Genomic DNA, 21878 nt, shown 5'->3' with positions numbered 1-21878 from the left:
ATCACAGGTTATTAAATATAGTTCCCTGTGCTGTACAGTAGGACCTTGTTTATCCACAGTTTTAACTTCTAAAACCCAGGTGAACTTTGTACTTAGTAATATTGGAATTTTTGGACATGGAGAGAAAAGTCAGTGTCTGGTTACAATTTATGTGAATATCAGTAGTATGCATATTTAACATGGAACCAAATTCGGAAAACATAGCACATTGAGATGGAAAGGATTACTCTTATTTATCCTCAGCTTGAGCAACTGCAGCGTGGCCATGACATCAACATCCTGACATTATTAGTAAAGGTCAGCAGCCATTTTTCTCTGACTTCCTTATCCTGAGCATCTATTCAACAGGGATAAAGCAGTCATCTTAGGTTTATTTTGCTTTACAAACAAGGGTTTTGTTTTATTTTTATATTTGCATCTGTGAAACTGAGACACTTTTCTCATACAATGTGTCCAATTTGTTACCAATTTCTCTTGTAAGTTAAGCACTTGTAACTTAATAACAACTTTGGGAAGTCTGACTTTAGAATATCAGTCAGATATTACAATTTCAGCCTCTGGTTGTAGACCTCTAAAGTCTCAGGTCCATCTCTCCACAACTGATCTTTGATCCCAGAAGCACTGTTTTGGGGTCTCTGTGTGCCTAGGAGTTGGCCCATATGTCCCACAGAACACCACTCCCAGGAGACATCCAATGAGCAAGGAGTTCCTTGGGAGTATTACAGCCTGCGTCCTCTGTTAGAGCAGGGGCTTTGAGATTGTCCTGAGGTAAAGAAAAGGATTCTGGGAGCTTATTTGCCTTGTAACTCTTTTTTGGTGACATGGGCTTGCTCTCTGTAAACCTTCTAGGGCCAGGGGATCCACAGTGCCTACTCTGACAGATGCTGAGCTGCCAGTTAGTAGCCCTACGTACATCTTGAGGAATGCATTCCAGTTAGACTTTCCAGTAATTTCAAGCACTTAACACACACAGCCTTATTCATCTTTACCATGCCCAGTTTTGGTTGGTCATTTTGAAGGAAGATTGATACAAACTTCTTAGAATCATAGAGCCAATGAGTGTTACAATTTGGAAGAAGCCATCTAATTCAAAACAATATTCTTGATACTTTGTGTATAGTATTTTAAGAGAAAAATATAGTAATTATAACATTGAATTCTCGCTATATGCTCGCCTCTCTGCCCAGTGCTTTAAACTAGCATTGTATCATCTGATCCTCATGATGACCCTAGTTGGGCACTGTCATTGTCTCTGTGTTGCAGATGGTGAATTGACTCCTGGAGAGGCAAAGGGACTCACTCAAGGCCACACAGCTTCCAAGGACAGAGGAACCTAGTGCATTGTGCTCTGCCACTTCCCAAGTATATGGAAATAGTTTATGAAATTAGAAAAACAATATGTGTCTTCCCCTTACATCCTCAGCCCTTACAGTGATCTTTTTTCCTTTTCGTAGGAGTCACAAGACTGGAGGGTGACCAAAGAACTATGGAATTGTCACTGATTTTATTTATACCCCATTAAAGAATAGCATAGCATTCGGAGAAGGCGATGGCACCCCACTCCAGTACTCTTGCCTGGAAAATCCCATGGACAGAGGAGCCTGGTAGGCTGCAGTCCATGGGGTCGCTAAGAGTCGGACATGACTGAGCGACTTCACTTTCACTTTTCACTTTCATGCATTGGAGAAGGAAATGGCAACCCACTCCACAGTTCTTGCCTGGAGAATCCCAGGGACAGGGGAGCCTGGTGGGCTGCCATCTCTGGGTTCGTACAGAGTCGGACACGACTGAAGCGACTTAGCAGCAGGAGCAAAGAATAGCATTAAACTAGGTTTTGAGATTTTTATTTCCATTGGGCACAAATGATGCTTTTTAATATGTTAATATTAAAATTATTGATGTCTTTGCACACTGATGAAAACATCTCCCATTATGTAGGGACTGTTGGATAGGACCTCTTGAAATGATTTAATTTTCATGCATTCATATTGATTTAAGTGATTTTTTTCTTTAGCTGATAGGAAGCATTGTGTTGAGAGTTCACATAGAGAGACTTGACAAGTCCCTTCTGTTCCTCCCCTTTTTTTTACTTTCATATGCCTTTCATCTGCTGAGACAAAAGTGTCATCTTCATTACATTAATAGTTATACCTTTAGCACCTATTTTATACATAGTAAGAATAAAGTTTAAGGAGATTCTTAAAGTTTAAGTTTGCAGAATTGTTTTGCAGAGTCAGTCATGTGTCTATGGCTACAACTATCATCCATTATTTTTTCAGGAAAACTAAAGATTTAGAATAATTGAAGTTTTACCATTGTAACTTCTGTTTATTTATTCTCACAAAGAATAAAAAGACTCAAAAAAAAAGAATAAAAAGACTCTTCTCCGCTTGCTCTTCTATTCTTTTCCAGGCAACACATAAAGTAAAAAAGTTAAGCACAATTGGAGGGTAACAAAGTTTACAAGAGAGGATGGCTGACAGTGAAATTAGTAATAGCTTGGGAAAGCTGTTCGCTTTACCATCAGACAAAGAGCTCTGTAATAATTGCAAACTCCCTTTTGTGGTTGAAAAGACTGTAGTCATCAAGAGTTCACTTGATCTCAGACATAGGAAGAAATTTTCTCACACCCACACAGGGGTGATGGTGTATGCATTGAGACCTGTTGTAACTTGAATATTACAAAGAGCAAAGATACAACTGTAATGAAATCATGTTTCTAGAAATGGTTTCACTTGTGATATTTTAGAGCATTCTTTCCCAAATTGCAACTTGGGACCCATCTGTAGGTGGTACATTTAGTTCACTTGGCACAACCAGTATGCTTTTAATTTTAAAAAAGAAAGAAATGGAATAGAGTAGGAAATATCATAGTTCATTACATATAATAAAAAGTACTATAATATTCAGTTCAGTTCAGTCACTCAGTCGTGTCCGACTCTTTGCGACCCCATGAACTGCAGCACGCCAGGCCTCCCTGTCCATCACCAACTCCCGGAGTTCACTCAGACTCACGTCCATCGAGTCGGTGATGCCATCCAGCCATCTCATCCTCTGTCGTCCCCTTCTCCTCCTGCCCCCAATCCCTCCCAGCATCAGAGTCTTTTCCAATGAGTCAACTCTTCGCATGAGGTGGCCAAAGTACTGGAGTTTCAGCTTTAGCATCATTCCTTCCAAAGAAATCCCAGGGCTGATCTCCTTCAGAATGGACTGGTTGGATCTCCTTGCAGTCCCAGGGACTATAACATTAGGCTCTTGTTATTTATGCAGGTGTATGGATGTGTGCTTGCTTAGGTTGTGACGAAAAAAAATCTTGATTCTAACTATGGGTCATAATAAAACAAGTGTGAAGACTGCTGTCTTGTTCTGTGGTTGAGTTAGTAATTAATCTTAAAGGTATTTTTGTACTAGTTGTTTAACTTCATCCAGATAATTTTCCAACAAGTGCAATTCAGTTTAAAAAAATGTTTTTAAAGCCTGAATCATTCTTTGTAGTATTGCAGAACTTAGTCCATATCAGATATGTCTTAATTTCACTTTGCTGTTAGTGGAACGTGACTTCTTATCAAAGGGAAATAGTCTTTTAAGGAAGTTATTGTTTTCCTTTCTTAGTGGCTGGAATTACAGTAGACTAAATAAATGGTGGATTTGTGTAGACAAGCATCTGGGATTTGTCTTAAGCTTATTTAGAGAATAGCTTGTATAGCCATACTTCCTAAGTAGCCGATGTTAAAGTCTGAAAGAGGTATATCCGTTCATTTCAGGTATTTGGAGAGCAGATATTGGGTCCATTGGATCTGTCACTTGACTCTCAGGAATTATTGTTAACTCACCTCTCTCCCCCTCTGACTGTGAGCTCCTTCAAGTGAAAACCACATTATATTAAGTTCTGAGCTGTTTGTTGAGTAAGTTTTTAATGCCAGTTTAGGTATGTTGGTTTACAGAAACTTAAGACTAATGCTGAACACAACCTTTAATGTTTCAAAGAACATTAGGTGGATTTGGTAGTTTTAATTATGTTATTTTTCTGGTTTATATATAATGTACTCATAGTTTAGAAGATAATGGAAATCAATTCTAATCCCACACCATAAAAATAAACACTTTAAACCTTTTTTTTTTCCTTCATATTATGTATGTGGTCAATATTGTTTTAAAATTAGTTTTCTAAAACATGGTCTTAACTTTTCCTTAATATCAATTTGCTTGAAGACATCATAGTTTGACTCTTCTTATTTAGATTGTTTCCAAATGCTTAGAGTTAAAATGTTTAGCGTTGGGGTCGAGATTGCTTGGGGATTTATAAAGCATTGATGAGTACTTGCAGCTTTCTCCAAAATCGAAGCTTCAGACATCCAATTTTATTTCTGTAAGTTGTCTTGAGGAGGTAGAGGGTTGGTGGCTCCAGGCAAACCCCAGGATTTAGGTCCCTCATGAACCCTTCACATATTCTTCAGAAGGGAGAAGTTTTCAGCCGAAAGAGAGGAGGAAATGATGCAAAGTTTAGTCATCATGTGCTTTGGCAATTAAATTACAGTTCAAAAGAAGAAGAAAAGCCCTGTGTGGTAGAACTTCGAAAAGTAGACAAACTTCCTGTGGCCAAACTTCCTCCTTACCCTCTTCTTGCCCTGTTCTCCCCTTGATGGTGGGTAGGTGGTAGGTCAGTGTCCCTGTCCCCTGCCACCAATGCATCACTGCGGCTCACTCTCCTGGAGTCCTCCCAACACCATGTGTAGCTTCATCCTAAACCTGATTGTATTTTTTTTTCCCTTCAAGATTGACCTTTATTTTTCTTCATTTTAATTAAAAAAAAAAAAAACCCAAACACCTATGAATACCTCATCACCCAGCTATAGTAACCATCAACATTTCCCCCATCTTTTTCATTTATTTTTCTCTCCTCCCTCCCTTTTTTTGCTGAAGTGCTGTATGGCAAATCCCATACTTCATGTCATCATGTCATTTCAGCCTTACATATGTCGGTAGGCATCCCTAAAAAGAAAGGCATTTTCTCACGTAACTTCAATACCATTTTCACACCCAAAACAGTGAATAGTACTCCCCTGATAGTATTTAATATCCCAATGTCTTTTTTAAAATTAGCATCAGTATTAAGAAGGATGAGATGGTTGAATGCCATCATTGACTCAGTGGACAGGAGTTTGAGCAAACTCTGGGAGATGCTGAAGCACAGGAAAGCCTGGAGTGCTGCAATCCATGGGGTCACAAAGAGTTGGACACACTTGAGCAATTGAACAACAGCAACATTTATTAATGGGCTTCCCCTGTGAGTCAGCAGTGAAGAATCCGCCTGCAATGTAGGAGATGCAGGTTCGATCCCTGGGTGGGGAGGATCCCCTGGAGGAGGGCATGGCAGCCCACTCCATTATTCTTGCCTGGAGAATCCCATGAATAGAGGAGCCTGTTGGGGTGCAGTCCATAGGGTCGCAAAGAATTGAACACAACTGAGGTGATGACTGAGCACGAAAGCACACATTTATTAATAGAAATACATTGCATTTGAAAGTCTAACTTTTTAAACTTGTAGTTGATTTATAGTGTTTCAGGTGTATAGCAAAGTGCATGTTATGTGTGAGTGTCAGGATTAGAACCCAGGCCCCTAACATGAGGCCGAGTTTCAGTTTCTAGAGTAGCTCTCTGGGATCAGAATGAAAAGAAGTATTTCACAGTCGGTCCTCTTCTCATCTCAGTCAAAGATTAGGAGCAGGTGGTGAGGAACGACTCTTGCCTCTCTTAAGGAAGACTTGGAAAGTGAAAGTCGCTCAGCCTTCCAGAGCCAAGTGTGTCCTCTGTGACCCCACGGACTATGCAGTGCATGGAATTCTCCAGGCCAGAATACTGCAGGAGGTAGCCATTCCCTTCTGCAGGGGATCTTCCCAACCCGGGGATCGAACCCAGGCATTGCAGGTGGATTCTTTACCATCTGAGCCACCAGGGAAGCTCAAGAATACTGGAGTGGGTAGCCTATCCCTTCTCCAGTGGATCTTCCCGACCCAGAAATGGAACCACCCTTTGCTGTACACCTGAAACATTGTAAATCAACTACATATATACTTTTTCAGATTCTTTTCCATTATAGGTTATTATAAGATGTTGAATATAATTCCCTATGCTATACAGTAGGTCCTTGTTATTTTATATATAGTAATATGTATCTGTTTGGAGAAGGCAATGGCATCCCACTTCAGTGCTCTTGCCTGGAAAAATCCCATGGGCGGAGGAGCCTGGTAGGCTGAAGTCCATGGGGTCTCGAAGAGTCAGACATGACTGAGCGACTTCACTTTCACTTTTCACTTTCATGCCTTGTAGAAGGAAATGGCAACCCACTCCAGTGTTCTTGCCTGGAGAATCCCAGGGAGGGGGAGTCTGGTGGGCTGCTGTCTATGGGGTCGCACAGAGTCGGACAGGACTGAAGTGACTTAGCAGTAGCAGCAGCAGTCTGTATCTGTTAATCTCAAATCCCTAATTTAATCCCCCAACACCACTTCCCCTTTGGTAACCTTAAATTTGTTTTCTATGTTTGTGAGTTTACTTCTGTTTTGTAAATAGGTTTATTTGTATCATTTTGTTTCCACATACAAGTGATATCATGTGGTATTTGTCTTTGATTTACTTCACTTAGTATGATAATATCGTTTCATCCATGTTGTTGCAAAGGGCATTATTTCCTTATTTTGTTATAACTAGTGATATTCATATATATATATATATATATATACACACACACACATACAAACACATGCACACACACATACACACACCATGTCTTTATCCATTCATCTGTTGATGGGCATTTAGGTTGCTTCCATGTCTTGGTTATCGTAAATCATGCTGCTATGAACATTGGGATGCATTTATCTTTTTGATTCAGCATTTTTATCTTTTCAGGTTAATATGCCCATAACTGGGATTACTGGATCATGTGGTAATTTTGTTTTTTAAGGAACCTCTATACTTTTCTCCACAGTGGCTGTACCAATTTACATTTCCACCAACAGTGTAGAAAGCTTCCCTTTTCTCCACACTCTCTCCAGCATTGATTATTTGTAGTCTTTTTAATGATGGCCATTCTAAACAGTATGAAGTGGCACCTCATTGTAGTTTTGATTTGCATTTCTCTAGGAATTAGTGATGTTGAGCATCTTTTCATGTACTTGTTGGATATCCATATGTCTTCTTTGGAGCAATGTCTATTTAGGTCTTCTGCCCATTTTTTGTTTGGGTCACGTTTCTTTATATTGAGCTATATAAGCTATTTGTATATTTTGGAAATTAAACCTCTGGGGTTGCATTATTTGCAAATATTTTCTCCCATTCCGTAGGTTGTTTTCTCATTTTGTTGATGGTCTCCTTTGCTGTGCAAAAGCTTTTAAGTTTAATTAAGTACGCTTTATTTTTGCTGTTGTTTCCATTACACTAGGAGATGGATCAAAAGAAATATTGCGTGATTTATGTCAAAGAATGTCCTGCCCGTGTTTTCCTCTAGGAGTGGTCTTACATTTAGGTCTTTAATCCATTTTGAGTTTGTTTTTGTATATGGTGTTAGAAAATGTTCTAATTTCACATTTCACGTGTTGCTGTCCAGTTTTCCCAGCACCACTTATTGCAGAGACTGTCTTTTCTCCATTGTATATTCATGCCTATTTTGTCAGAGATTATCTGACCGTAGTGTGTGGGTTTATTTCTGGGCTTTCTATCCTGTTCCGTTAATCCATGTGCCTGTTTTTGTGCCAGTACCGTATGTTCTGATTACCATAGCTTTATAGTATAGTCAAGTCAGACAGCGTGATTCTTCCAGTTCTGTTTTTCTTTCTCAAGATCATTTTGGCTATTCGGGGCCTTTTGTGTTTCCATACAAATTAAACAACAACAAAAAAATGTTTTTGGCTCCAGTTCTATGAAAAATGCCATTGGTAATTTGATAGGAATTGCATTGAATCTATAGATCGCCCCCAGTTATCATTTAAAAATGGTTTGGTAAGATTGGTTTTTTCAAATAATGGTCTAAATAAGATTCATATGGTTGTTGTGGTGCTTAAGTTTCCTTTAATCTAAAACACTTTTTAAAATATCTCTTTGTACAACTCATTGTTGAAGAAACTGGGTCAGTTGCGCGTAGAATATTGCAGCCTGGATTCAGCTAATGACTTCCTTATGGTGTCGGTACGCTTGTGTTTCTACCCTCTGTGTTTCCTGTGGACGGAAATTAGATGTAAAGTCTTGATGAGATTCAGCTATTGATTCGCATGTTTTGCTTTTTGGTGAGAGTACACGTGAAGGTGTGTAGAGCACGTTTGATCCTGTCAGAAGACTTATAACATCTCATGGTCTCATGTGGTCATGCTGAGATCCATCGGTGGGTTTAGATGTGTCAGGAGACTTGTAACATCTCATGGCCTCATGTGGTCATGCTGAGATCCATCGGTGGGTTTAGATGTGTCAGGAGACTTGTAACATCTCATGGTCTCATGTGGTCATGCTGAGATCCATCAGTGGCTTTAGATGGTGCCCTGCCTGATTCTTTCATTTTGAAGTTCTTCCTCCACCTTCTACCCATCTATTTGTTCCATCTATTTGTTACCATTGCCAGATATTCTTATCAGCAAGTTGTTCATTTTAATAGACAGATGTTGTGAAAGACTCTAAAGAGGGCTCTGATAAGATAGCAGTGCAGGTAGTTTCCCAAAATTAAACACAAATACACTTATGTTACAAAATAAAGAGGGGAGACAAAAGTGTTTTCAAAATTCTAGAATTGGATCACCTTGGAATTGTCATCTGGCATCCACCATTGGTTAAATAGCTTTAAGGCAATTCCATATACGTCTTGTGTTGTTATCTGTGAACTGGGTCATACATTATGACCCTCTCAAACTCAACACTCCGTGCTGCTTAGAAAAAATATGAGAACTTGGTTAGTGGATTTAGTACAAAAAGATTTTAGAACAAAAATTCTCCTTTATTGGTTATCATTCTGTAGTGATCTTTTTAATGCAAGCTTCTATAAATTCTTTAATTAAAGATAAGTAGAAGAGCATACAGGATCACAAAATCTAAATAGTATAAAAAAGTATAAAATAGGAAATAAAAGCACCTTTGTTTTCACCCACTGCCAGTCAAATTTAACCAGGCTGATAGGTTTTTTTTTTCCAATTTTTTAATTGAAATTTTTATTCTGAGATGATCACAGACCTCTTGCAGTTAAGAAATAATACAAGAGATGTTGTGTGCCTTTGCCTACTTTCCCTGTGATAGTATCTTGCAACACTGTAATATAATATCATGACCACAGTATTGAAGTGAATACGTTATATATGGAACATGAATTGGTAGACTTTTAAATGACTCTTGACATCTTCCTTGTTTGTGATTCTTAATTAGAGCTGAGTTCTGAGTTAAGTGACAGAGTGTTAGGATGAGGTCGTGGGAATAGTGTTTATCTGTTGTTTTCATTTGCTTTATTCAATATATGATACCATATGCTTTATTTATGCTCTACTTTATTCAATATATGATACCATAGGCATTTTATCTCCCTAGGCACTTCCTAGTCCCTCTTTGATGTATTTCTAGTTCTTTTTTCCACTCAACTTTATCGAGATATAATTGACATATGACGTTGTGCAAGTTCAAGTCTACAATGAGCTGGTTTTATATATTTATATATTTCAAAGTTATTTAACACCATGGCATTCATTAACAACTGCTGTCACCTCACATAATTACTATTTCCTTTTTGTGGTGAAAACATCTAAGATCTACTCTCTTAGCAACTTCCAGTTATATACTATAGTACTGTTAACTCTATCTAGTCCTTTGAAGTAATCAAAACTATGGAAAGATGGTCGGTTGAAAATTCCCGATGTCATCAATATCCATGAAATACATTTATTATATTAGCGCTTGCCCCAGAAAACTCCATAAATAGTCTTCCATAGGTAAGAGTGAAATTGCAGCTTCTGAAGACAGTTGTTTGCTTTTCTAATGAATTAGGACTTCGCAGTTCTTTTCAGGTTTTTTTGGGAGAACAAAGACTTAGTTTCATTCTGCTAGATTGTGAAAAGGGAAAACTTTCCCAAGAAGGCACAAATCTCCCATGTAAAGTAATGATGGGAGTGCTGAAAACTTAAACTTGCTTCTATTCTGCCAATGTCAATGGGTGAAAGGAGTTTCCTCATGCAGTTTAGAGTAGAAGGCATTGAAAAGAAGCACAATTACAGCCTTGAATAAAAGTGACCCCCTGGGATTTTCCTTTGTCATGACATGTCACTTAAAACTTAGAATACAATAATCATGTACAGGCTGATTCACCTGTCATTGATCCTCATTTTATATGTAGCTATGTTGTCTAGGAAGTTTTCACTTTCTTTTTTCTTATTTATTTATTTTATGGCTATGCCACGCAGCATGCGCGATCTTATTTCCCTGACCAGGGATCCAGCTCGAGCCTCCTGCAGTGGAAGCGTGGAGCCCCAACCATTAGATTGCCAGGAAATTCTCTTTTTTCTTATAAAAGCAGAGTTTCATAGTACTAAGAAAAGGGACATTTAAATGTTTGACCAGTGATATCTTGGTGGCTTAGACAGCATTATTTATATGTACATTTATAAGCAGACATTTATAACTAGTTCACAAGAAAAAAAAATCAGCAGACTCTAATTTTGACTAATCATAATGGGAAAGACAGGAGGAAGAGAAAAAACAACACTGGGGTTTGAGTCCAGAAATGATTGAAGACTGAGGCTGATATGACAGAAAGGGAAGCCCAGGGGGCAAGAAGATTGGGGCACAGAGGCTGTAAGTTTTGTTCTTACATGTGAGGTGATAGCCATATTTCTGGACTCAGGTTCAATCCCTGGTTTGAAAGATCTCCTGGAGAAGGAACTGGCAGCCCACTCCAGTCTTCTTGCCTGGGAAATTCCCTGGACAGAGGAACCTGGTGGGCTACAGTCCCTAGGGTCACAAAAGAGCGGGACATGATGGAGCAACTAACAACAACACTAGTTACCTTAGTGTTGTTTTACCAGAGTGCTCAAAATCAGTGCCTTCAAAGGCGAGGTGAGCCGTAGAAATGAGTGACCGGGACCTGGTGGGGAGTGAGGGCATCTATCTCTATTAAAAGCACAGCTAGAATGCCTGCTGGTGTGATTGCCATGTCTTCTGGTTTCCAAGAGAAATTATGCATTAGTTTTTTTTTTTTTTTTAACTAAAGCCTTTAAGAGCAGGTAAATAATTCAAGTTTTAAATCAAAACTTTGTTCCCTATGTGCTTCTGCAGCATATGCATTACTCTAGTATAATTTTTGTTTAATTCTCAACAATTTTGTACTTACTGCCAGAGAGCTCCAGAAATATGTTTTTGTTTAGTTCCTAAGTCATGTCCAATTCTTTATAACCCTTTGGACAGTAGCCTGCCAGGCTCCTCTGTCCTCGGGATTTCCTAGCAAGAAGACTTGAGTGGGTTGCCATTCCCTTCTCCAGGAGATCTCCCCAAAGCAGGGATTGAACCCGCATCCAGAAATATATTTTACAGCTATCACCTCAAGCTTTAAGAACCAAACTTATAGGCTTTGTCCTCAAACCTGCTTGCCCTCTGGGCTTCCCTTTTTGTTTTATCAGCCTCAGTGTTCCAATCATCTCTGGACTCAAAATCTCAATGTTGTTTATTCTCCTCCTGTCTTTCCCATTATAATAGGTTGAAACCCAAGTCCATTGATTTTTTTCTTGTGAACTTCCTCCTGTTTTTCATTCCCTTTCCATCCCAGCCACAGCATTTTAAACCCTCCTCCTGCTCTATGATGCACGTTCTCCTGCATTTTAGTTCCTATCTTGAGTCTTTTTCAAATACCTCTTTCATTATCTCACTTCTCAAAATCCTCTGTGGGCCTCTATTACATAGTCATATAAATTCCACAACTTCTGCCTAGACCTCCAGGTTTCAGAGTAGTTTTATCTTAGCTGTCTATCTCCATTTCCCCTTGGAACTAACTTCCTGCTTCTTTAGGTCAACTCTCCTCTAATCCAAGGCTTCCTTGGTGGCTAAAATGGTAAGGAATCTTCCTGCAATTCAGGAGACCTGGATTAAATCCCTGGATGGGGAAGATCCCCTAAAGGAGGAAATGGCAACCCACTCCAGTATTCCTGCCTGGAGAATCCCATGGATGGAGGAGCCTGGTGGGTTTCAGTCCATGGCGTCGCAAAGAGTCGGACATGACTGAGTAACTAACATTTACACTTTCCCCCCAGTCCAGCCTCCCAGCTTGGAATCTTGAGAATTCAGTTCAGTTCAGTCGCTTGCTCCTTTTAATTTCATGGCTGCAGTCACCATCTGCAGTGATTTTGGAGCCCCCAAAAATAGTCTGTTATTATTTGCATTGTTTCCCCATCTATTTGCCATGAAGTGGTGGGACCAGATGCCATGATCTTTGTTTTCTGAATGTTGAGTTTTAAGCCAACTTTTTCACTTTCCTCTTTTACTTTCAAGAGGCTCATTAGTTCTTCTTTGCTTGGGCAGGGCTGTCCCTCGACCTTGACTGCTGGTTTGGCACAGATTCTCCCACCCTTTATTTTAATGAGGCCTCCAATACCATTTTGGGCTTCCCTGGTGGCTCAGTGGTAAAAGAATCCACCTGCCAATGCAGGAGACCTGAGTTCTTTCCCTGGGTCAGGAAGATCCCCTGGAGAAGGAAATGGCATTCCGCTTCTACTCCAGTATTCTTGCCTGGAAAATCTCATGGACAGAGGAGCCTGGTGGGCTATAGTCAATGGTGTCGCAGAGTTGGACATGATTGAGCTACTAAACAGCAACCATCACTGTTTGGGCTGCAAGCCTCAAGGCAAGAAGGAAGTGGGATAAAAGAAGACCCCAGATGAATCCTGTAGCAGCGGCTAGGCTGGAGAAGGAAGAAGGCTGCCGAGGGCTTCAGATTCCCATGATGCCCTAGCTGGGTCTTCTGCTGTAGGAGGCTTTGGTCTGCCTTCTGTTACCACCACAGAGAGTTTCTTCTCCAACAGACTTCTGCTTTCTCTCCCTCTGGCTAAGGGCAAAAATTCTGGCTTTGTTTCTCTGAAAGTGTATTAATTATAGGCATTTTGTGCTTTGAATTCAATGTATGCTCCTTAATCTTGCAGCCCACCGAGTTTTACATGCTGTCAGATAACTTGGTTGCTTTAATTTACTGGAGCAACTTGTTGGTCAATTGATTAAACTTCCCTATTCAGAAAACCTTGAGAGAATTTCTTATTTTAGTGAAGTAGTGAGAATTCACTGAAATAGATTCTCTCTTGCCCTCTTTGGCACTTTGTTTAAGCTCCTGCAATGGCAGGGGCACCTAGAATTACAGTTATCTGAGCATGTGACTGTCTCCCATTTCACTTTGAGTGGTGAACAGCCATTGCTACTTGTATGTGTCTCCAACAACGCCATGTCTGGCAGGTGGCAAGCACGCAACTCATGATACGTCCTGAGTCTATTGTGTGTGCGTGCTCAGTTGTATCCAACTCTTTGCGACCCTATGGACTGTAGCCCACCAGGCTCCTCTATCCATAGGGATTCTCCAGGCAAGAATACTGAAGTGGGTTGCCATTTTCTCCTCCAGGGAATCTTCCCAGCCCAGGGGTTGTATCTGTATCTCCTGCATTGGCAGTCAGATTCTTTACCACTGAGTCACCTGGGAAGCCTCCAAGTCTCCAAATCTGTGGCTGTTATTAACTGAGATATGAATGTGGGATGATTGTTAATCCCCAGCTGAATGACAGGCTCTTAAAGATAGTCGACTCAGCATGAGTCTCAGATTCTCCAGAAGCATTTTGCATACCTGACCCCATTTAATCAGGACAATTACCCCCAAAATGAGTGGTATTTTTTTCCCCTCAGTTGCAAATTGTTTCATACCATTGGCTTGCTAATAGACAAAACCACTAATGGCAAATCTGTGAATGCCAAGGGCCCACTGTGCAAGTGTGGATGGGTAGATGAATAGATGATTAGAAAAAGTAATTTGATTAAATGATGTGTTTGCAAAGGGCTTACCATGCTAATACATGAAACATTTTGATCAACAATGTTCAGAAGATTAAGCTGAGAAACAAGAGATGAAATAACCTGGAATAACAGATACCGTGTAATAACTAAAACAATTTTTATTTTTAGCTTTTCTGTCTCTCTTCATAGAAGGAATAAAATACATAAGGTGAAGATTAGAGTGAACTTTCTCAGCTCTCGGTAAGAATTCATTTCACTTACTTCTTGTATCCTTTTTTTCTTTTCCAGGTGACGGCTGTGGGCACATAGTGACCTATAAGGACAGTGGCACCATGACATCTAAGAATTATCCATGGACATACCCCAATCACACTGTTTGTGAAAAGACAATCACAGTACCGAAGGGGAAGAGGTTGATTCTGAGGTTGGGAGATTTGGATATTGAATCCCAGACCTGTGCCTCTGACTACCTTCTCTTCACTAGCTCTTCTGATCAATATGGTAAGCAAAGAGCTCTCGCCTTCTGCGAGTGTGGGAAAATTTGAGATGTGGAGAGGAGGCAAGTGGTGTGTTCATTAGTGTCACAGCCTGGGGAGATCAGAAGAAAAACTTGCCCTTCGTAGACTCTCAGGATGGTTCACATGGATACACTTGCTTCATAAGCCACAACAAAGACAACTGAGGAAGTTTCAGCATTTTGTGTGGGTGTCAGGAGCTTAGTTTGAGTTTACGTCTTGCTGGGAAGAGAACTGGAGATGTGTAGCATTTGGCTAAAATACCTACAGTTCATTCATTGATGTGACAAATACTGAATAGTGGTCATGTGTTCAAGTACTCTGTGAAGGACTAGGTGGGATATAGCAGTGAAAAGACAGAGTTCCTCTTTTCGTGGCGCTTGCACTGGTGGAGGGACAAGTGGAAAACAACAAAAAAAAATGCATCTATAATATGAGAGGTAGTGAGGAAGAAAAATAAGGAATAAGAAAAGTAAGTCATCCTAAGACGATATAGAGTCTGGTTCTGAGTGTGTTTGTGTTCAATGGGATGGTCAAGAAGCCTTCTCCAACAAGAGGGCATTTGAGCAGAGACCCAAGTGGACTGAATGAAGGCACAGTACACCTGTGTCTATGGTCAGTTTTCTGGGTAGGGGAATGGCAAGTGCAAAGGACAGTTTTCAGAGTAACCTTTTGAAATTAAGCTCTTTGTCGTTTCAATATGCTGTTAGCACATTGGTGTCTGAACTCACACTAACAGTGACCCTACAGTCCTTAGCCCAAGGAAACAACTTGGATTTAGATGACTAGAAAACAAAAACAGTCTTATATACAGGTTCTTCCGAGGTTAGAGTTTTTCTGAAATTCACTGTGCATACAACTCTGAAAATGATACAGGTTTTAAGCAAAACTCTGTCCACCTGCTACTTTCATAGGTAATTTCTCTCAAGCACACAGCTTTCTGGGCTGTCTTTATCTTTGCACCCAGAGATTCTGCACTCCTCCCAGTGTGGTACCTCCTCCCAGCATGAAAACCCAGACCAGACGAGAGACTGTTCAGAGATCTAAACTTACCTAGCCCTCATGGAGGAAATGGAGAAGGCAAAGGCACCCCACTCCAGTGTTCTTGCCTGGAGAATCCCATGGACGGAGGAGCCTGGTGGGCTGCAGTCCATGGGGTTGCTAAGAGTCGGACACGACTGAGTGACTTCACTTTCACTTTTCACTTTCATGCATTGGAGAAGAAAATGGCAACCCACTCCAGTGTTCTTGCCTGAAGAATCCCAGGGACAGGGGAGCCTGGTGGGCTGCTGTCTATGGGGTTGCACAGAGTCGGACATGACTGAAGCAACTTAGCAGCAGCAGTAGCATGGAGGAAAAAAAACCTAAGTTTTTTTTTTTTTTTAATTCCTGGGAATATTATCCATTGTAATGATGGTTCAGTTACTCTGCCAGTAAAGATGGTTAATTTCATAAAATTTGTTGTTGTTCAGTCACTAAGTCGTGTCAGACTCTTTGCTATGCCATGAACTGCAGCAGGCCAGGCTGCCCTGTCCGTCACAATCTCTCTGAGTTTGCTCAAACTCATGTCCATTGAGTTGGTGATGCCATCCAATCATCTCATCCTCTGTCGCCTCCTTCTTCTCCTGCCTTCAGTCTTTCCGAGCATCAGGGAAAGATTTCCTATGAGTGGGCTCTTCACATCAGGTGGCCGAAGTATTTGACCTTCAGCTTCAGCATCAGCCCTTCCAGTGAATATTCAGGGTTGATTTCCTTTAGGATTGACTGGTTTGATCTCCTTGCTGTCCAGGGGACTCTCAAGAGTCTTCTCCAGCACCACAGTTGGTGGAGAAGGGAATGGCAAACCACTTCAGTATTCTTGCCTTGAGAACCCCATGAACAGTGTGAAAAGACTTTCATAAAATTAAACTGCAATTAACAAGTTGCAAGTTTTTAATTCCAGTTTGACTCAAAGGGGAAAAATGCAAATCCCAGGGGTGCTGGGATCACTTACTGTTCGGTAGCTCTGGTCATGGCAGGTGTATTAATTTACGGAGGCACTCTTCAGGGAATCCCTCACTAGCCCGGACATTGCCTCCAGATTCAGAAGGGGGCACCAAGTGTCAGAGCTCCCATGCAGAATGCGAGGGAAGTGGCTGCAGGGCCAGGACAGCATTCTCACAGCTCGTCTCTCTGGGGAAGCATCTCCTTTCCCTGAAGATGAACAGTTAATTCCACCAACTGACGGAGCAGCAGTCTGATCGTCTCTGTTGCTTTAGGTCTCAGATCACGGGCTGAGGTGAGAACTAGAAAGGGGGGCAAATTGTCCTGAAGCATGACTGGAGAATGGATGTGGCTTTCCCATGCATTTTTGATGTGTGTTCACAAACAGAAAAGAGGAAAAGCCTGGGATTTAACTGTATTTTGAGAACTTCCCTGGTGGCTCAGATGATAAAGAATCTGCCTGAAATGCAGGAGACCCGGGTTTGATCCCTGGGACGGAAAGATCCCCCGGAGAAGGGAATGGCAATTCACTCCAGTATTCTTGCCTGGAGAATCCCACGGACAGAGGAGCCTGGCAGGCTATAGTCCTTGGGTCTCAAAGAGTCGGACATGACTGAGTGACTAGCATTTAACCGAATTTTAGGAGCTGGGTTACAAGGTCCTCATGGTCCGCATCAGGGCACTCCAGTGCACGTTTCTAGCTTCTTGAATTTTCAAGAGTTAGACGCTTCACTTGGAAGTGAGTAATGAATTGCCATTCATTTCAATAAAGCCCAGTAAATTCATTTTTCTCTTCAGATTTTTTTCCGACATAGTTGTGTTTGTTTTTTAAAAACAAAATATATGCTCATTATAGAGGTAAGCATATTCATTGTATGCCAGGCATAGGTTTGGCCTTAGGTAGATTTTCTGGAATCCTCAAATTCCCCCCTGCAAGGTTGTTACTATTAACTTCTTTTTGCAAACAGAGAAATTGAGGCATGGTGAGTTTTGTTGTTTCTTTCTTTTTTTTTTTTTTGCTGCACTGTGTAGCTTGTGGAATCTTAGTTCCCCAGCCAGAGACTGAACCTGGGTCCTGGCGGTGAAATCACTGTGTCCTAACTAACCACTGGACTGTCAGGGAGGTCCCAAGATTTTTTTTTTTTTTTCAACTAACATGCTGAAGATCACACAGCTAGTTAAGGGATGAAATAAAAATTTATGTCTATGTCTCTGTGGTTTCAAGACATCTGTTTCCAGATGTCTCTTTCTCCCCAAGTCCCAACACCCAAAGAAAGCTTCATGCTCTACTGCCGTCCCCAGGTGCTCCGCCCAGTACTGCATCAGACAGCAATTTTGCCTAAAACACAAGTGTAGTTAATATTTTGGGTTGGGGATGTTCTTAAATACTTATTGATGCTTAGAATTAGTTTATTTTGAGACTGCTTTAAAGAGTTCTTGATCAGTCACATTAAGGCAAATCTGGTAGACAAGAATAATAGAAATGAGCAATAAAAGGAATACACAGAAAGGAAATTAGAATATTTCAATCCTATAAGCATATTTTAAAGAATTAAATGGCTCAGAGCCACATAGAGCGGGTATACACATGCATATACATATATGTTGCATCTATATATTTGTGTCTTTGTATAATAATTCTGAAGAGCATTCTTGGAGAAGCTGCTTATTCATATATTTGTACTTAAAATATTTCATCCAGTGATTTGAATATAGTAGATACTCTGTGAACAAATGGTTTAAAATGTGAATTGGCAAGTTCAGTGGTGAGGAACCAGTTAAGCAAAGCGTGTAATACTTACTTGCAATATTAAACAGCTATCTGTCAAAAAGACAGTTAACATGGAAAGCTGCTTATGATGATATTGTTGTTGTTGAGTCGCTAAGTTGTGTCCAACTCTTTTGCGACACCACATACTGTAGCCCACCAGGCTCCTTTATCCATGGGATTTCCCAGGAAAAAATACTGGAGTGGGTTGCCATTTTCTTCTCCAGGGGATCTTCCTGATCCAGGGATTTAATCCAACTCTCTGGCATTGGCAGGTAGATCCTTTATCGCTGAGCCCTGATATAGTGTTAGGTAAAATATGAATACATAGTAATGTTATAATAATAGAAAAAACCCTCTAAACAGAGTGAGAACATAACTGCAGCAAATTGTTAGGAGGAGGATTTTCGAAGGATCAACTTGGTGTATTGTTTTGTCTTCCCTTGACTCTTGTTTTCTTTAATAAACATTTGTTTCTTAATAAAAACAAGTAGATTTTCTTTGACTAAGATCACTGACTTTAGACCTATATTTTAATTTAGTCCCCTAGTCAGTTTGAACTTCCTGGCATCTGCCAAGAAGGAAGAGGAGGCTGGAGTGCTTTGTTTGCCTGGGCGAGCTGAGGGAGTGGGCTTTCCTGTGGGGCTCGTGTCCTGCTCCCTGGAGGAGGTGAGGCCCCTCTGCAGCCGGTGTGGCCCCAAGACTGTGGAGGGAGGGTCCCAGGGACCCACAGCACCTGGAGGGAAGTGCGCACTGTGGGGGAGGTGGGGTAGAAACACGTGCTCTGGAATACCGCCTGCAATTCCAGTATACTGGGCTCTAACAGTTTCATGTGTGGCTGAAACAGCTAAATAGTTTTGGTTTATCCAGCTCAGATTTTTTTCAATTAATTGCTAAAACCCATTGCCAAGAGATTTTAAGACTCGACACTGTCAGACTTTTAAATGTGGAGTTAATGTTTTGAAAAAGAATTATGTCTTCTGGCATTCGTGTTTGGAAGCTCTGCCAAGAGTGGACATAGTTGGAATGTGATTCATTAACCGCTGTGAATAAGCTGAGGTTGTAGTTTTTAATCATTGTGCATTTAATTTGTAATGGTTCTCCCTGCCCACCCCACACGGATTCTGTTTTAAAGGTTTGGTGCATATACTTTGATTGCTTTCATTCCTGGTAGCAAAATATACTGTAAACAGGTGTGACCCACATCAGCTTTCACAGTGATCAAGCAAAATGTACACCTGAGCTCACTGATTGTTAAGAGACCCGATACAAACAAGGTGGGATGATTTTTCTGTTTGTCCTGTATTATAATTATGGCTGATATTTCAGATCCAACATCAATTAGAAGAGTGTACTTATATACCTATGGCTGAGTTAAGACACTGATTCTCCTTCTTAAAATACTCTTTAAACAACCAGGAATCAACAACTTTATCAGCCTTACTTTAGAACATATGTTAAGAACGAGGTATGATTCTTCAGTTCAGTTCAGCTGCTCAGCTGTGTCCGAGTCTTTGCAACTCCATGGGCTGCAGCACGCCAGGATTCCCTGTCCATCACCATCTCCCGGAGCTTACTCAAACCCATGTCCGTCGAGTTGGTGATGCCTTCCAGCCATCTCATCCTCTGTCGTCCCCTTCTCTTCCTGCCCTCAATCTTTCCCAACAACAGGGTCTTTTCTGATGAGTCAGTTCTTCACATCAGGTGGCCAAAATATTGGAGTTTCAGCTTCAGCATCAGTCCTTCCAATGAATATTCAAGGTTGATTTCCTTTAGGATTGACTGGTTGGATCTTCTGGCAGTCCAAAGGACTCTCAAGAGTCTTCTCCAACACCACAGTTCAAAAGCATCAATTCTTTGGCACTCAGCTCTCTTTATAGTCCAACTCTCACATCCGTACATGACAGTATGATTTCAAGATATTTTTAAACATAAACTTTTAAACTTATAAACATTTTTGGATATAAAACATATATACTGACTTTTAAGATCGTGTGTACTAATATCTGGCCAAAAAAAAAATTTAAGTATCATACTTTTCTTGGAGATTTTTTTTCACTGTTACTAAGGGCATTTTGCATTTCAGTTTGAAGCCAAAGTAACAGAGACTTCCTTCAAAAGAAACAGCAATGTCCCTTTCCTGGTCTAGAATTCAGTCAGGATCATGAAGCATTTAGTTGTATAGTTCAGTTCAGATTGCTGCTGAGACTCAATCTCCTCCCTCTTATATTTGTGATGTAAAATAATAAGAAGTTAGTTGTATAAAATATTTAAATATCTTGAACTTGTGGGGAGAGTAGGTGCTGCTTCAGGCATTGTGTCATACCAATATACCTACATTTAAAATATGAAATGTCTCATGTTGTTTTATTCATGACACTGAAGAGGGAAGACTGTGGATTCATACTAACGATCATTATTCTCAACTTTAAAACTTCTTAGGCACTCTGTAACCTTGAGTTAAGGTTAAGTTAATGTTAAGTTAATGTAATGGAACTTAATGTTAAGTTCCAATTCCAGTCTTGCTGACCACAAAGAAGTCACCCAGAGGTTTGTTTTTGCTACCACTGTTTGTGGGGATCCCAGAGAAAGTGTTATTTCTGTTTCCTGATATTTCAAGATTTACTAGGTCCCAGTTTTCCATGAAAGTTGATCTTTCCCCAGTGGGTAGAGTTTAGGGCTGTTCCTCAACTCCCTGAAGGACCTGCTGGAAGAATCTTGGTGAGAATATTGGTCCCTTGGGATCTCAAAGGACCTTGTTCTGATGGAATTTCATAGACTTCCACACCCAGGTCACTGTGGATCAATAAAACCAGGCCTTCAGCATGGACTGAGATGAACACTTTTGTTTCTGTGTAGAGTTTTCATTTGGGCTTAAGAGTGCAGACTCTGGAATTAGACTGCCTAACTCCAAATTCCTGCTTTACTGATTATTTTTAAATTACTTTGACCTTGCGCAAATGCCTTAATTTTCCATGTCTCCATATTCCCTTCTTCAAAATGGGCAAAATAACAATATCTGCCACATTTGGGTGATTGAAGCACTTGTATATATAACTTTAAAGTACAATGTACGGCCCATAATAAGCACTCAGTCAACATTAGCTACCATCATCATTCCTTCCCTCCTTCCCCTTTTCTTCCTGTCTCTCCCTTCCCTTTCCACCTGCTTCTCCTCCTCAGTGGGCTAGAACACAGTCTATTGTTTGTCTAACATGTCGGTCCTTCTTTCTACTCCACATGCTCTCCTTTCACCCAGAAGAGGCTAAGCTGCAGCAGGACATGCCATCTACCCCTCCTGTGCATCCCTGGTGACCCAAGTTTATCCAAATCAGTCCCAGCCTGTGGCATGGGTTCCCTGAGTCAGAAGTAGCTTCAGGGACAGATTTTCTCCATCCAGCTTCATGAGATGAACAGAGAACCCATGTTCCTTAAGCCCATAGTTCATTCAGTTTGGCTTATTATTTTTTTTTTTTTCCACTGCCACCACCAGTTCACATCTTTGTGTCTATTTCATATAGAAAAAACTTCCTAATTTTTTCCTCTTTTCTTTCACCAGTCTCCATTCCCTCCAGGCCATCTAAGATTATCTTGTTAAATATTGTTGT

General features: G+C 40.6%; 1 protein-coding gene across 1 annotated transcript in view; it reads left to right on the top strand.

The window, feature by feature from the left end:
• DCBLD1 (discoidin, CUB and LCCL domain containing 1) overlaps positions 1-21878 on the top strand; it is a 74730-nt gene that overhangs the window by 11697 nt on the left and 41155 nt on the right. The window contains exon 2 of the mRNA XM_070376371.1: positions 14293-14505. Coding sequence (XP_070232472.1) covers positions 14293-14505 — 213 coding nt within the window. The remainder of the gene's footprint in view (positions 1-14292; positions 14506-21878) is intronic.

This window comes from Bos mutus, chromosome 9, assembly GCF_027580195.1.
Source record: "Bos mutus isolate GX-2022 chromosome 9, NWIPB_WYAK_1.1, whole genome shotgun sequence".
NCBI lineage: Eukaryota > Metazoa > Chordata > Mammalia > Artiodactyla > Bovidae > Bos > Bos mutus.
This window is presented reverse-complemented; position numbering and strand designations above follow the sequence as displayed.